Here is a 13,453-nt window from a genome sequence, read left to right on the forward strand (position 1 = left end):
TAAATATGATCTCTTGTGGAGGTAGTCAGTCACCAAGAAGGAAGCAGGAATAAGGGGTTCCAGGTTTGTGTGCTACAAGGTAGTATTAAGTGAAACAAAGAGAATCGATTGCTAAGAGGTCTGTTAGAAATTAAAACACCTCAGTGGCACATGAAACAGGATGACTGTCCCTCTCTAAACAACTGCCGTGAAAGCACTTCACATTGGCAGTCCTGCTGGCAGCTAAAGATGTGGCCTCTCCACCTTGCTTCAGACCTGATTCTTGGGGGTAACCGTGCCAGCACAAAAAGCGCTGTTCCCCCTGGAGGCTTTTTTGAGGAGTCTCATCTTCCAAGGAAACACTCAGCCTTATTCCTGCTGCCCCAGCGTCTTGCCCCAACCTACCACCCGTTGACTCAGATCATGGCCACCTCCGAGGTGCGACTATCAACTCAACTTGTGCCATTGCCACTGCCCTGGGCTGGTCTAGAATCCCATGGATTTGGTTTGGACAGGGATTGGAAATGAAAGATTCTGGACAGTTTTGGCTTCAAGTCTCCTTTACAAAGAGCAACACATTGCTCAAGATAAGGAGGCAGGACCAAACCTGAAGCCTCTTGAACACATAACCACTTTAGAGGGAGAGAGAAGGGTTTTAAAAGATGGTGTTCAAATGGATTTAATTACCACAAAACTTATCATAATACATACTCTCAATCAGAGGGAAATATAATGTGAGCTTCTGAAAACTTGTATTCAACTGAAAACTTGTATTCAACTGAGAACATGAAAGATCAGACACAGAAGGTGAATGCGATCATCGGCATAATAGTGCGGTGATAGCAATGATACAATTACTTAAGTGCATGAGTCAGAATGCCACACAGAGTGACTCAGCTCCTCCATAATAATACCATTATATCACCACAGCATAACAATAAAATAAAACACAGTAACGGTGTAATGAGGAGAGCAGACTTCTGAACTTCCTGTCTTACTGGCTTGTGGTATTTAAATATTATACATAAAAAATGACTAGGGCACATTATTCTTCACTCCAAACTGCAGAACTCTGGTTTTATCTGTAAATTAACTAGACTCTTCTCTGTAAAATAATGTTTCAAACACATTGTCATATACATTATCTTATTTTCAAAACAGTCCTTTAAGGTCATGGCAAAGACAGCAATGTGTCCTCTAACATGAATTGCTCTTTCCTCAGTAATATAACCCCCAAAACATCAGCTGCTCAAAATAAAGACTATAACATGCTGTTTCATTAATTTTTGTTATTCATATTTTTACAAAATGCATGCATTTTTCCTTAGGTTTGAGCCTTATATAATTCTCCCCAGCTGTATAATTCAACATTTTTTAACTGAATAAGTTGAATCATTTTCCAAGCATACCATTAGTCCTTTGAATTTTTCCTGTCACTTACACAGGCTTTCATTATACCGAATATCCTTTGCAAATTTAATCAAGATATTATGTACTTCTTCTCACATCTCATTAAGATGTCAATATAACAACGTTGCTTATCAGCCACTGTACCCTATTCCTTTCACTTCATATTATTCTCAAGAAAGGTTTCAGTCTACAGTCTACTTTTACTGAGATTAGGCTGAATTTTTAAGTCAAACTTTATATTACATAAAATATTTATAAAAATACAAATATTCATTATCAACTTTATTCTCTTTACTAATACAACTCTACAGGGGTAAAAATACATCTGAAGTTACTTTGTCTGGCAGGAGTCTCCCCCACTTCCTCTTCCCCATAGCAAACCATAATCCCACCATACAAATTGCTTATTTTTTTATCCCAATTAAATCTTAATTCTCTTTATCAAATGTAGGAAGAACGCAATAGTTTTCAACTTCAATTCAGTGTGCCACTTTGTACTGTCATGGAATATCAGATAGTCAGCCATGTAAATTAAGCTGTACTCATTTTCATACCCGATCACTGGTCCACATTTTGTCACCACAAAGATGCAGTTGGATTATATATTTCAATATGGACCACTACCTTCCCAACCAATCCCACACCTAGACTGAGCTTAGAAGATATTTTATTTCGTTCTAAATATATTTTGTTGTCACATTCTTATTCACCATCTCTTTTAAACATCAGAGTTGTGATAAACCAAGGACAAGCCTACATACAGAAACTCCCTAAATAGACATACAGGAAAAAAAGTCTTCAATTCCTATAATGTATTACCTTTAGCACAAGCACAGAAAAAGTGACCACATATATACGATGTGCAGTGACCTTTTGAGAAGCAGAACAAAAAATTAGGCCTGAGCGACTTGCTGAGTAACATAATCATTACTTTACATAGTAGCATAAGGTGTTTCTCTCTTAAGTGTTTCTCAGAATAAAACTAGGCACTCCTATATTATTTGGGGTTCCTTGATGGGCAAATATATTTATGACTTGGAGGTAGGAAAAAGTTTCTTAAGACACAGAAAACAATAACTGTAAAATAAAATCCTGGGAAATTAGACTTCTTTGAAATTAAAAATGTGTGCTCATTAAACGACATTATAAAAATGAAGAGGTAATCCACAGTCCAGAAAGACAATATGTACAAAACACCTATTTAACAAAGAATGGCTATCCAAGATACATGAAGAACTGCTACTACTTAATAATAAAAAGACAAATCCAAGATAATATGGGCACTGGTCTGAAGAGACACTTTACTGAGGGAGATACACAAATGGCCAATAAGAACACACTCAAAAAAGTGCTCTACACCACTAATCATTAGGGAAATGCAAATTAAAACCTTAAAAACTACAAACCACCCATTGGAAATGGACAAAATTTAAATGTTTGACAACAATAATCCTTGATAAGAATGTAGAGCAACTGGAACTCTCATACATTGTTGTGAAGTATAAAATGGTACAACCACTTTGGAAAAGAGGTCTAGTGGTTTTTTTACAACTAAACATAATTCTACTCCTAGGTATTTGCTCAAGAGAAATAAAAAAACATGTTCCCCAAAAGAACTGTACAAAAATGTTCATAGTAGCTTATTCAGAATATCCCAAACTAGAAACAGCCCTGATGTGCATCAATAGGATAAACACACTGCAACATATTCATATAGTACAATGCTACCAAGGAATTAAAAAGGAATGAACTCATGATAAATACAACAAGAAATTTCAAAAACATTATGTTGTTTGAAAGAAGTCTTATACCGAAGAGAATATATTGCATGATTTTATTTCTATTCAGTTGCGGGGGAGGGTGTGAATTAACTAGAAAGGAACTTCCTGAGGCACTGGCAATCTTCTACCTCTTGATAGGATTTTAGGCTGTACAGTTGTATGTATTTGCCAACTCTTTAAATATACACTTACAACTTATGCATTTCATTGTATGTGAATTTTACCTTAAAAAAAGAACAAACTGTGGAAACAAAAATAAATTCTATCAAAGAAATATGTCTGTTAAAAACTACAAGTGTGAAACTGTACTAAATAAGAAAAATAAATTAAGTAATTTTTGGAAAAAAGTACATAATCTAAGTCAAGTATATGAAGAAACAGAATGACCCTTGCACTTAACACAGATGTCTGCCCGGCCTGCCCCACCCACTTCCTTCAGGTCTCTGGTAAAATACAATTTTAACAGAAAGGCCTTTTCTAACTCCTAATTAACAAGTACCCCCAATTCTCCCTTTCTATCCTTGTGTCCTGCTTAATATATATGCATAACCTGTAGTATTACCACAAGAACACATCTCTTTGCTTACCGTATGTCTCACCACCAGTAAAATGTAAACACCAAGAAAGCAGTGGGGGAAAGAGGGTATTCTTGTATACGTTATTCCATTTCTAACATATCACTCAATTGCAATCAACTTGTGATCTGAGGTAGATTTTAATGGAATGATGTAGGCCTTATAGGAATAAGACCAAAAAATACACTACAGAGGGAACGTCTCCCCTATTCTCTCCACTTTTTGGTCTCTGCCTACAAGAAACCTGGAATTTCCACTGAAATCCACTCACTCTACATTATCTGGTCCCTCTCCAGCCCTTGCACACTCAGCAAGGAAGTGTGACTAATCTGATAAATCAGAGTTTGATATTAATTTGGCCATATTTTACTTGAGGCTGAGATCACTGAGTTAGCCAGCCCATGTTCTTGCCACCTTCTTGTCTCCTTTTATTTATTTATTTTTACATCTTTATTGGAGTACAATTGCTTTACAATGGTGTGTTAGCTTCTGCTTTATAACAAAGTGAAGCAGTTATACATATACATATGTTCCCATATCTCTTCCCTCTTGCGTCTCCCTCCCTCCCACCCTCCCTATCCCACCCTCCCTATCCCACCCCTCCAGGCAGTCACAAAGCACCGAGCTGATCTCCCTATGCTATGCGGGTGCTTCCCACTAGCTATCTACCTTACGTTTGGTAGTGTATATATGTCCATGCCTCTCTCTCGCTTTGTCACAGTTCACCCTTCCCCCTCCCTATATCAAGTCCATTCTCTAGTATTTAACGAGACCTACCAGATCTTGACTTTCTCAGTGCCACCTATGACTGTGTGAAGCAGGCCCACAGGCTTCATTCATGCTACACTGTTGGGTAAGGAGTCTAACAATCTGCTTCGCGAATCCAGTCAGGTCTCTGCAGGCAGCATGAATATATTAAGGGTGGGCGGTTTCAAACCTAAGCCATGTCCTCCAGTACAGCTTTTTCCTAAAAACCTTGAATTAAAGGTTATAGGATACTTGCACAGATTAATAAAAGTTTGTTCCATAAAGGTTGTACATCTCATTTGGACAGTAATCACTGAATATATATCATATATCAGTCGAAAGGCCAAAGGAGTTATAAACTCCTAAATCAAGAAAAACAGAAAAAACATAAAAATGATAAAATATTCCATTGGTGCTAAATAACTTAGTTTAATAAATCTGTCTTTAATACAAGTGTAAAATAAGATTCGTAACATTTCAACTACAGTTAAACCCAAATTCAAAACTAAGTCAGTAATTAGCAACATGTTAACTGTGAAAAGTTTTTAACTACAAGAGTGTCAAATGCAATACAGAACTCTTAAATATTTAATGCCTTCTGTCAGAATATTAAAAATAAACTTCTTAGCATCCCAAGGCTATCACAGGTCCTCCCCCCAAAAAACATTTTTTTAACAAAAGTATAATCCCTGCTGGTGTTTATATTTGTTAAAATTTTTAAAAATCAAGACTTCTAACTTGAATATGATTTGAGTAGTTCTATACCATCCAAAGATGCCTGATACATACTAACTTTTTGCAGGCTCATGGTCTCAGTAGAAGAAATCATGTCAGTCACAAAGTTTTAAAATTATAACTGGGCTTTTAAACTACAAAATAAAATAAGAAAATCTAACATGATTTTAGTACCTTTTCTTCTTTTAATTATTTTTGCCAATAAGGTATCAAATTTCACTTCATCATTCTTCATTCAAATAGACTACTACCATACAAGGTTTTAGTTTGTTTCTTCTTAATTAGGTGGTTGTTATCAAATGCCCGAGGACAATTCTCATTAGAGCTGAGCATTTTTACATAAGGGTAACTAGTTTTAATTTAAAATAAAACTAAAAATATATGTACATGTACATTAAAATATAACCTACGTAAACTAGTAAGAGACATTCAACTAGAAAACTGAAAAGTACCCATTAAAAAGAAGACAAAGGTGAAATTTTTAAATTGAAATAATACTTAAGAATATATGAAATGCTGAGAAGAATAATTTCTCCTACAGTTAAAACAAATGTGTTTCAAGGAGAGAGAAAAAAATAAGCTCCTCAAAACTTGCAAAGCAAAACATGGACTTAGTAACTTATTAAAAACTATACCCCTGATTTTCTTTTGAGAAAAAAGAAATAGTTTAAACAAGGGCATGAAACACACTTAAGATTAAGACTAATAATACTCTGCTCTCACTGAAAAATACTACTAGAAAAAAATTAAATAGAATTTCAGGTATTTCCAATTAATGCGGGCAAAATATACAATGTTTATTTCTGAAATATAAGCTAATAATTTATTTTCATTCATAATATAAAGTGATTTAGGTAAAGTTTACTTTTCTTAGTACTCAAAATTAAACAGGAATTGTTTTTCATATCTAAGAATTATAATGGTAATGTGTAATAAAAGTTTAATTTTGCTAAACTAAAGCTCAAATAGATTCAAATAAAAAACATGTATGAAAATATCTAGATTAAACAATAAAACTTTAATTTTTGTTATTTTGCAATGACAGTAGATTTACTTTTTCTAACATTCAAAAACACTAGGCTTTTATCAAGATAAAATTGTTTTAAAAATCACAATAGAATCTTTTACATATAACTTAGAAAAACCATTTCACATGATACACTCATAACACTCAGGAAATTACAATCCAGAAAGGGAGAGTCTCCCTGAAACAGAAAGAAGTTCTTTCTTTTTGTCACCTCCAATCCTTATATATAATCTTTATTTTACATCATTTACATAGAAATATTTATCACAATCTGACAGGTAGATAAGACAAAGAAAATTTTTTGCCTTCTGAAGTTCATCAAGTAAATTTACTTAGTCTTTTTAGTATGCTTCTTATGAACTTTATCTGAAGCATCAGCTATAGGTTTTGAGGTCGATGAACCAGTACCACTGAGAGACGAGTTTGTTTCACTTCTCTTTTCACATGATGAAAACAGCTGCTGCCAGCCAAACAGCATCCAACTCAATGTATCCTCAAAAAAAGCAAAAGGCATAAAAGCAGTCTCTGTAAGCATCATGGTTATCTGAAAAAAAAAGTTCAATTTTGAATTTAAATACAAATGTTTTCTGTTTCCTAAAAATGAGAGGGGAAAGTGAAAAAGAAGAAAATATTCAAAACGCTTTTTTTTTTAATTGAGGTATAACTGACATATAACATTAACTAGTTTCAGGTGTACAAAATGATTCGGTATCTGCATATATTATGAAATAACCACCACAATAAGTCTAGTTAACATCCATCACCATACACAGCACACAAAAATTTTTTTATGTGATGAGAATTTTTAAGATCTACTCTCTTAGCAACTTTCAAATATGCAATACAGTATTACAATAGTTACCATGCTATACGTTACACACTGATGACTTATTTGTTTATAACTGGAAGTTTGAACTTTTTGACTCCTTTTAACCCATGTCACCAAGCCTCGTCACCACCCCCCCAATCCACTTCTGGCAACCACTCATCTGTTCTCTGTATCTATGAGCTTGCGTTTTTTTAAATTTTAGATTCCACACATAAATGAGATCATACTGTATTTGTCTTTGTCTCATTTTTTTCACCAGGCATAATGCCCTGGTTATGATGTTAGCTGTGGGCTTGTCATATATAGCCTCTATTATGTTGAGGTACATTCCCTCTACACCCACTTTGTTAAGAGTTTTTATTGTAAATGGATGCTGAATTCTGTCAAATGCTTTTTCTGCATCTATTGAGATTATATGATTTTTATCCTTCATTTTGTTAATGTGATATATGACATTGATTGATTTGCAGATGATGAACCATCCTTGCATCCCTGGAATCAATCCCACTTGATCACGATGTATAATCTTTTTAATGTATTGTTGAATTTAGTTTGCTAATACTTTGTTGGGGGTTTTTGCATCTATGCCCATCAGGGATATTGCCCTATAATTTTCTTTTCTTGTGGCATCCTTGTCTGGTTTTGGTTTCATGGTAATGTTGGCCTTGTAAAATGAGTTTGGAAGCATTCCCTCATCTTTAATTTTTGAAAGAGTTTGAGAAGGATTGGTATTAATTCTTGTAATGTTTGGTAGAATTCACCAGCAAAACTGTCTGGTCCTGCATTTTTATTTGTTGGGAGGTTTCTGATCACTGATACAATCTCCTTACTGGTAACTGGTCTGTTCAGATTTTCTATTTCTTTGTGATTCAGTCTTGACACGTTGTATGTTTCTAGAAGTATGTCCATTTCTTCTAGGTTGTCCACGTTGTTGGCATATAACAGTCTCAATCCCTTGCATTTTCGTGGTATCAGTTGTAACGTCTCTTCTTTCATTTCTGATTTTATCCACCTGAGTTCTCTTGTTTTCTTTCTTGGTGAGTCTAACTGAAGGTTTGTTAATTTTGTTTATCTTTTCAAAGAACCAACTCTTAGTTTGGTCTTTTCTATTGTCCTTTTAGTCTGTATTTCATTTATTTCTGCTCTATGTTATTTCCTTCCTTCCATTAACTTTGGGCTTCATTTGTTCTTTTTCTAGTTCTTTAAGGTATAAAGTTAAGTTATTTGAGATTTTTCTCATTTCTTGAGGTAGGCATTTATTGCTATGAACTTCCCTCTTAAAACTACGTCTGCTGCATCCCATAAGATTGCAATGTTGTATTTCCATTTTTGTCTCAAGGTATTTTTTTGATTTCTCTGTTATTTCTTCACTGACCCACTGGTTGTTCTATAGCATTATGTTTAATTCCCACATGTTTGTGATTTTTCCAGTTTTCTTCCTAGTAAACAATTTCCAGTTTCATACTATTCTAGCTAAGATTCTTGATATGATTTTCATCTTCTTAAATTTATTAATACTTGTTTTATGACCTAACATATGATGAATCCTGGAGAATATTCCATGTGTGCTTTAGAAGAATATGTATTCTGTTGCTTTTGGATGGAATGTCCTGTCTATATCTTTAGTTAAGTCTATCTAGTCTAATATGTCCTTTGGGGCAATGTTTCCTTCTTGATTCTTTGTCTAGTGATCTATCCATTGTTGTAAGTGAGGGGACTTCAATAAGTCCCCTACTATTATTGTTTTGCTCTCTATTTCTCTCTTTATGTCTGTTAATATTTGCTTTATATATGTATGTTGGTACATAAATATTTGCAAATGTCATATATCCTCTTATTAGAAATGACCGCTTTATCATTATGTAACGCCCTTCTAATTAGTCTTTGTTTTAAAGTCTGTTTTGTTTGATATAAGTATAGCTATCCCAACTTTCTTTGGGCTTCCATTTGCATGGAATATATTTTTCCATCCCTTCACTTTCAGTCTATTTCTCTCTTCACATCTGCAGTGAGTCTCTTGCAGACAGCATATAGATGGGTCTTATTTTTTTTTTATCCATTCAGCTACTCTTCTGAATAGAGAATTCAGTCAATTTACATTTAAAGTAATTAATAAGTATGCACTTATTTTCATTTTGTTAATTGTTTTCTGGCTGTTTTGTAGTTCCTCTCTGATCCTTTCTTCTTCCCTTGCTCACTTCCATTATGGCTTGATGACTTTCTCTAGTGCAATGCTTAGATTACTTTCTTGTTTTCTTTTGTGTATATACTACAGGTTTTTGCTCTGTAGTTATCATATTTTCATATAACAACTTATGTTAGTGACAGTCTATTTTAAGTTGATAATAATTTAAGTATAAATGCATTTTAATGTTCTATATTTTTACTCTCCCCCTCAATGTTTTTTTGTTTTTGATGTTACATTTTACATCTTTTTATCTTGTGTGTATCCCTTAATTATTGTAGTTACAGTTATTTTTACTACTTTTGTCTTTTACCATTCATACTGACTTTATAAGTGATTAATCCACTACCTTTACTATATATTAACCCTTACCAGTGAGATTTATATTTTCATATTTTTTCTTGTTACTAATTAGCATCCTTTCCTTTAAGACTAAAGAAGTCCTTTTAACATTTTGTGTTAAGATCAATTTAGTGGTGATAAGCTCTAGCTTTTGCTTGTCTGGAAAAATTCTTTCTCTCTCCTCTAATTCTGGATGTAACTGCCGGGTAGAGTAACTTAGGTTGGGAGTTTTTTTCCTTCAGTGCTTTGCATATATCATGCCACTCCATTCTGGCCTGCAAAGTTTCTACTGGAAGTATCTGCTCATAGTCTTATGGGGGTTCCTTTATACATAACACACTGTTTTTCCATTGCTACTTTTAAGAATCTCTCTTTGTCTTAAACTTTTGACATTTTAACTATAATGTGTCTTGGTGGGATTTCTTTGGGGGTCCCTGTATGTGGAACTCTCTGGGCTTCCTGGATCTGCAGGTTTGTTTCCTTCCCCCAGATTAGGGAAGTTTTCAGCCATTCTTTCTTCAAATAATTTTTCTGCCCCTTTCTCTCTCTTCTTTCCTTCTGGGAGCCCTGTTATGTGAATGTCAGTCCTCCTGATGTTGTCCCATAAGTTCCTTAAGCTATCTCCACTTTCTTTCATTCTTTTTCCTTTTTGCAGCTCTGATTGGGTGAGTTCCACTGCCTGGTCTTCAAGTTCACTGATCCTTTTTGCTGCTTCTAGTCTGCTGTTGAACCGCCCCTAGTAAATTTTTTAGTTCAGTTATTCTATTCTTCAGCTCTGTGACTTCTATCTAGTACTTTCTTATATTTCCTATTTTCTTTGTTGGAGTTCTCACTGTGTTCAATATGCATTCTTAATTTAATCTTCAGCAGAAGCAAATTAAGTTAGGTTCTGGAAAAAAAATCTGTTCTCTATAAGTTTACACTTAATTAATGGAAAAGAACATAACTCGTTAACAATAATACAAAATACCACATTTTTGAGTGTCAAATGAGCAGCATAAGCAAAAAAATACATTTAGTATTGAAAGGAAATAAGAAGATAAAATATCATTTACAGTCTCCACCAAATGACCAAGAATACCTATTAATACTATGCACTTACCACGTGCCAGAACTGTGGTAGGTGTCTTGTATTACCTTATTCTCTTTAAATGTAATCCAAAAACTACTCATAATATTACTCTCATCATAGAGATGTGGAACTGAGGTTCTGACAGGTTAAGTAACTTGCTCAAAGTCACAGAGCTAATAAGTGGTTAAGCACTTAGGAACACTCAGATTTTGAGTCTGATCACTAAATACACTGCAGTCTATCATTATCTAAAGTCACAGACTTCCAGTAAATTGTAGAATCCTGCCAGTATGAGGGACTGTAGTAAGTCTCTAGCCATCCAATTTTTTCCATATATATTTTTATATATAAGCAACTGAGACACTGAGAGATAGAATGGAGTGCTACCAATCTTTTATCTGGCAAAATGTATAGTGTTCAGAGATGTTTAGGTTTGCTCAAGAAATTATACTGGTGCCAAAATGAATCTGGGACAATGTTATGGACTAGAATGGTTCCCAAAAGCCCATGAATTTCCAAGAGGCAATTCCTCCAGCAGGTCGCAGATAATGAATCAAACTAGATATTTTTGGAATTAAATTTCATAAGAGGTCCCTACATAATCAGCTTTCCTGAGGACAATGGAAACAAGAGTAAATTCGTATTATCTGCAATATAGTCTAGGTAGTGGGGAGTTGGAGACAAAGTGGGTGTCCATCACAAGAGGAATGGATAAGTGAAATGTATACTGTGTAATTGTTAAAAATAATAAATCGTAAAGTTATACGGAAGAATTCTTAAAATATACTGTTAGGTGAAAATGAGACAAAGAACAAAAGCTATAACGTACTATCATTTATTTAAATTTAAAAATGTATGCACACAGCATTGTGAATGTACTAAACATCACTGAATTGTATAAACAGCTGATTTTGTTATGCCAATTTGACCACAATAAAAATAAACAAATAAACCTTTTTTTTTTTTTAATGCATGCACATAAACTACAGGCCAGCCATGACTAAATAGCTTATATCAGACTCAGTATCTCAACAAAATCAACATAAAAGACACAAATACATAAAACAACTGTAAAAAGACACTGGAGAACAACCAATACAGGTATAACCTGGTGGGGTTATGATCCCTAAAAGAAAGGAAGTTGAACAAAGTGAACTCCACATTTACCCTGGCTTTTTCTTTTAAGGACATGTGTCAATTCACAGCATAGGGAAATGAAATGCAGAAGTCCCAAATGGGTTAAAGGGACAGAGGCTGGAGTCTGAGAAGGCCAAAGCGTCTAGCACTTGAGAGCAATAACAGCTCAAAGAGGAGTGAACCACATTAAGTAAGCCCCCAAGTCCATGCGTAGTCTGTGCTGGAGGAGTTTACCAACGCTAAACTGTGCAAACATAGAAACAGATTTCAAAAACCTAGCAGAGAACAACAGCTGGGAGGCCAAAGAGCTGAGCAGCCCACTGCTTGGTTCTGGGAAGACAGGTAGGAGTTCAAAGCCAGGCAAGGTGGACCTGCCCAGGGGTACACCTCGGGCTTAAAGTGAGACCCCAAAAGGGTCACATTCTAGAAGGGCAAATCTGAAACAGAACAGCACTAACAAAGCCTAAAATCCACAGGATTAAAATAATCTGCTTGGGCTTCCCGGGTGGCGCAGTGGTTGAGAATCTGCCTGCTAATGCAGGGGACACGGGTTCGAGCCCTGGTCTGGGAGGATCCCACATGCCGCGGAGCGACTAGGCCCGTGAGCCACAACTACTGAGCCTGCGCGTCTGGAGTCTGTGCTCCGCAACAAGAGAGGCCGTGATAGTGAGAGGCCCGCGTACCGCGATGAACAGTGGCGCCGGCTTGCCACAACTAGAGAAAGCCCTCGCACAGAAACGAAGACCCAACACAGCAAAAATAAATAAATAAACTCCTACCCCCAACATCTTCAAAAAAAAAAAAAAAATAATCTGCTTGTGTGTTACCCCTGGCTGCCAAAAGAATGTTGAATGTGATCCCTGCCCTCAAAAATCTTACAGACTAGCCAGAGACAGGCAAGTAAATCTGTAATTACAAAACCATAAAGAGTAAGTGCAGTAATGGAGGTTTGCCCAGAAACGTTAAGTAAGGGATATGGATTTAGAAGTCATTACCATACAAGTAAAACGTAAAGGCATGACTTAGAATGTAATCACCTGGAGAAAATATAGAGTGAGAAGAGTCCAAATATAATGTTAACCTCCAAGTTTATACCATTACTGGTTAATATCTAAGAAGAATTTCTTTAGATTAAATTATTCTTTAGAATAAATAGTTACAATGAGATGTATTAGCATAATTATCCTGGTCATAGCTTGACTTCATGGACGGCCAACAAAATTCAAAAGAATTCAGGTCAAACAATGGTCCACTGTCAGGAAAACAGCAATGTCTTTTTACAAAATCCAAAAGAGATGAGTGTCAGGATCTAAAGTACTTCCTGAGAACATGAACTATACTAAGTATTTTTCAAGTCGAGTTTTAATAGAATCTCCACTCCCAGTAGACTCATCACTCAGCTAAGGAGTACGGCTGGCATCATAAATTACTGCTGAGATAGACTTACGAGGTCCATGGATGGATTTCTGTGAATTCAGCCTCTTCTTAGGGTTTATTCAATAAGGTGACACAAATATAATGGTGACAAATGGAATGAACCCTTATTCTTCTATAAATAAAATATAAAACTGTCTCCCTATTCAGCAAACTATTAAAAGAAAAAGCATATTACCTAAATTAAACAGCATTTGACT

At 35.1% G+C, this 13,453-nt stretch overlaps 1 protein-coding gene across 3 annotated transcripts in view; it reads right to left on the reverse strand.

Moving 5' to 3' along the window:
- Positions 1 to 4,901: 4,901 nt before the first annotated feature.
- The window catches only part of TMEM38B (transmembrane protein 38B), a 112,128-nt gene continuing 103,576 nt past the window's right edge, over positions 4,902 to 13,453 (reverse strand). For 2 of the 3 annotated variants that reach the window (XM_060154696.1, XM_060154694.1), the window contains exon 6: positions 4,902 to 6,798. In XM_060154696.1, the coding sequence (XP_060010679.1) occupies positions 6,583 to 6,798 (216 nt within the window). In that variant the 3' untranslated portion in view covers positions 4,902 to 6,582. The remainder of the gene's footprint in view (positions 6,799 to 13,453) is intronic. The other variant, XM_060154695.1, reaches the window with a different exon arrangement.

This window comes from Lagenorhynchus albirostris, chromosome 7 (genome assembly GCF_949774975.1).
Source record: "Lagenorhynchus albirostris chromosome 7, mLagAlb1.1, whole genome shotgun sequence".
Classification (NCBI taxonomy): Eukaryota; Metazoa; Chordata; class Mammalia; order Artiodactyla; family Delphinidae; genus Lagenorhynchus; species Lagenorhynchus albirostris.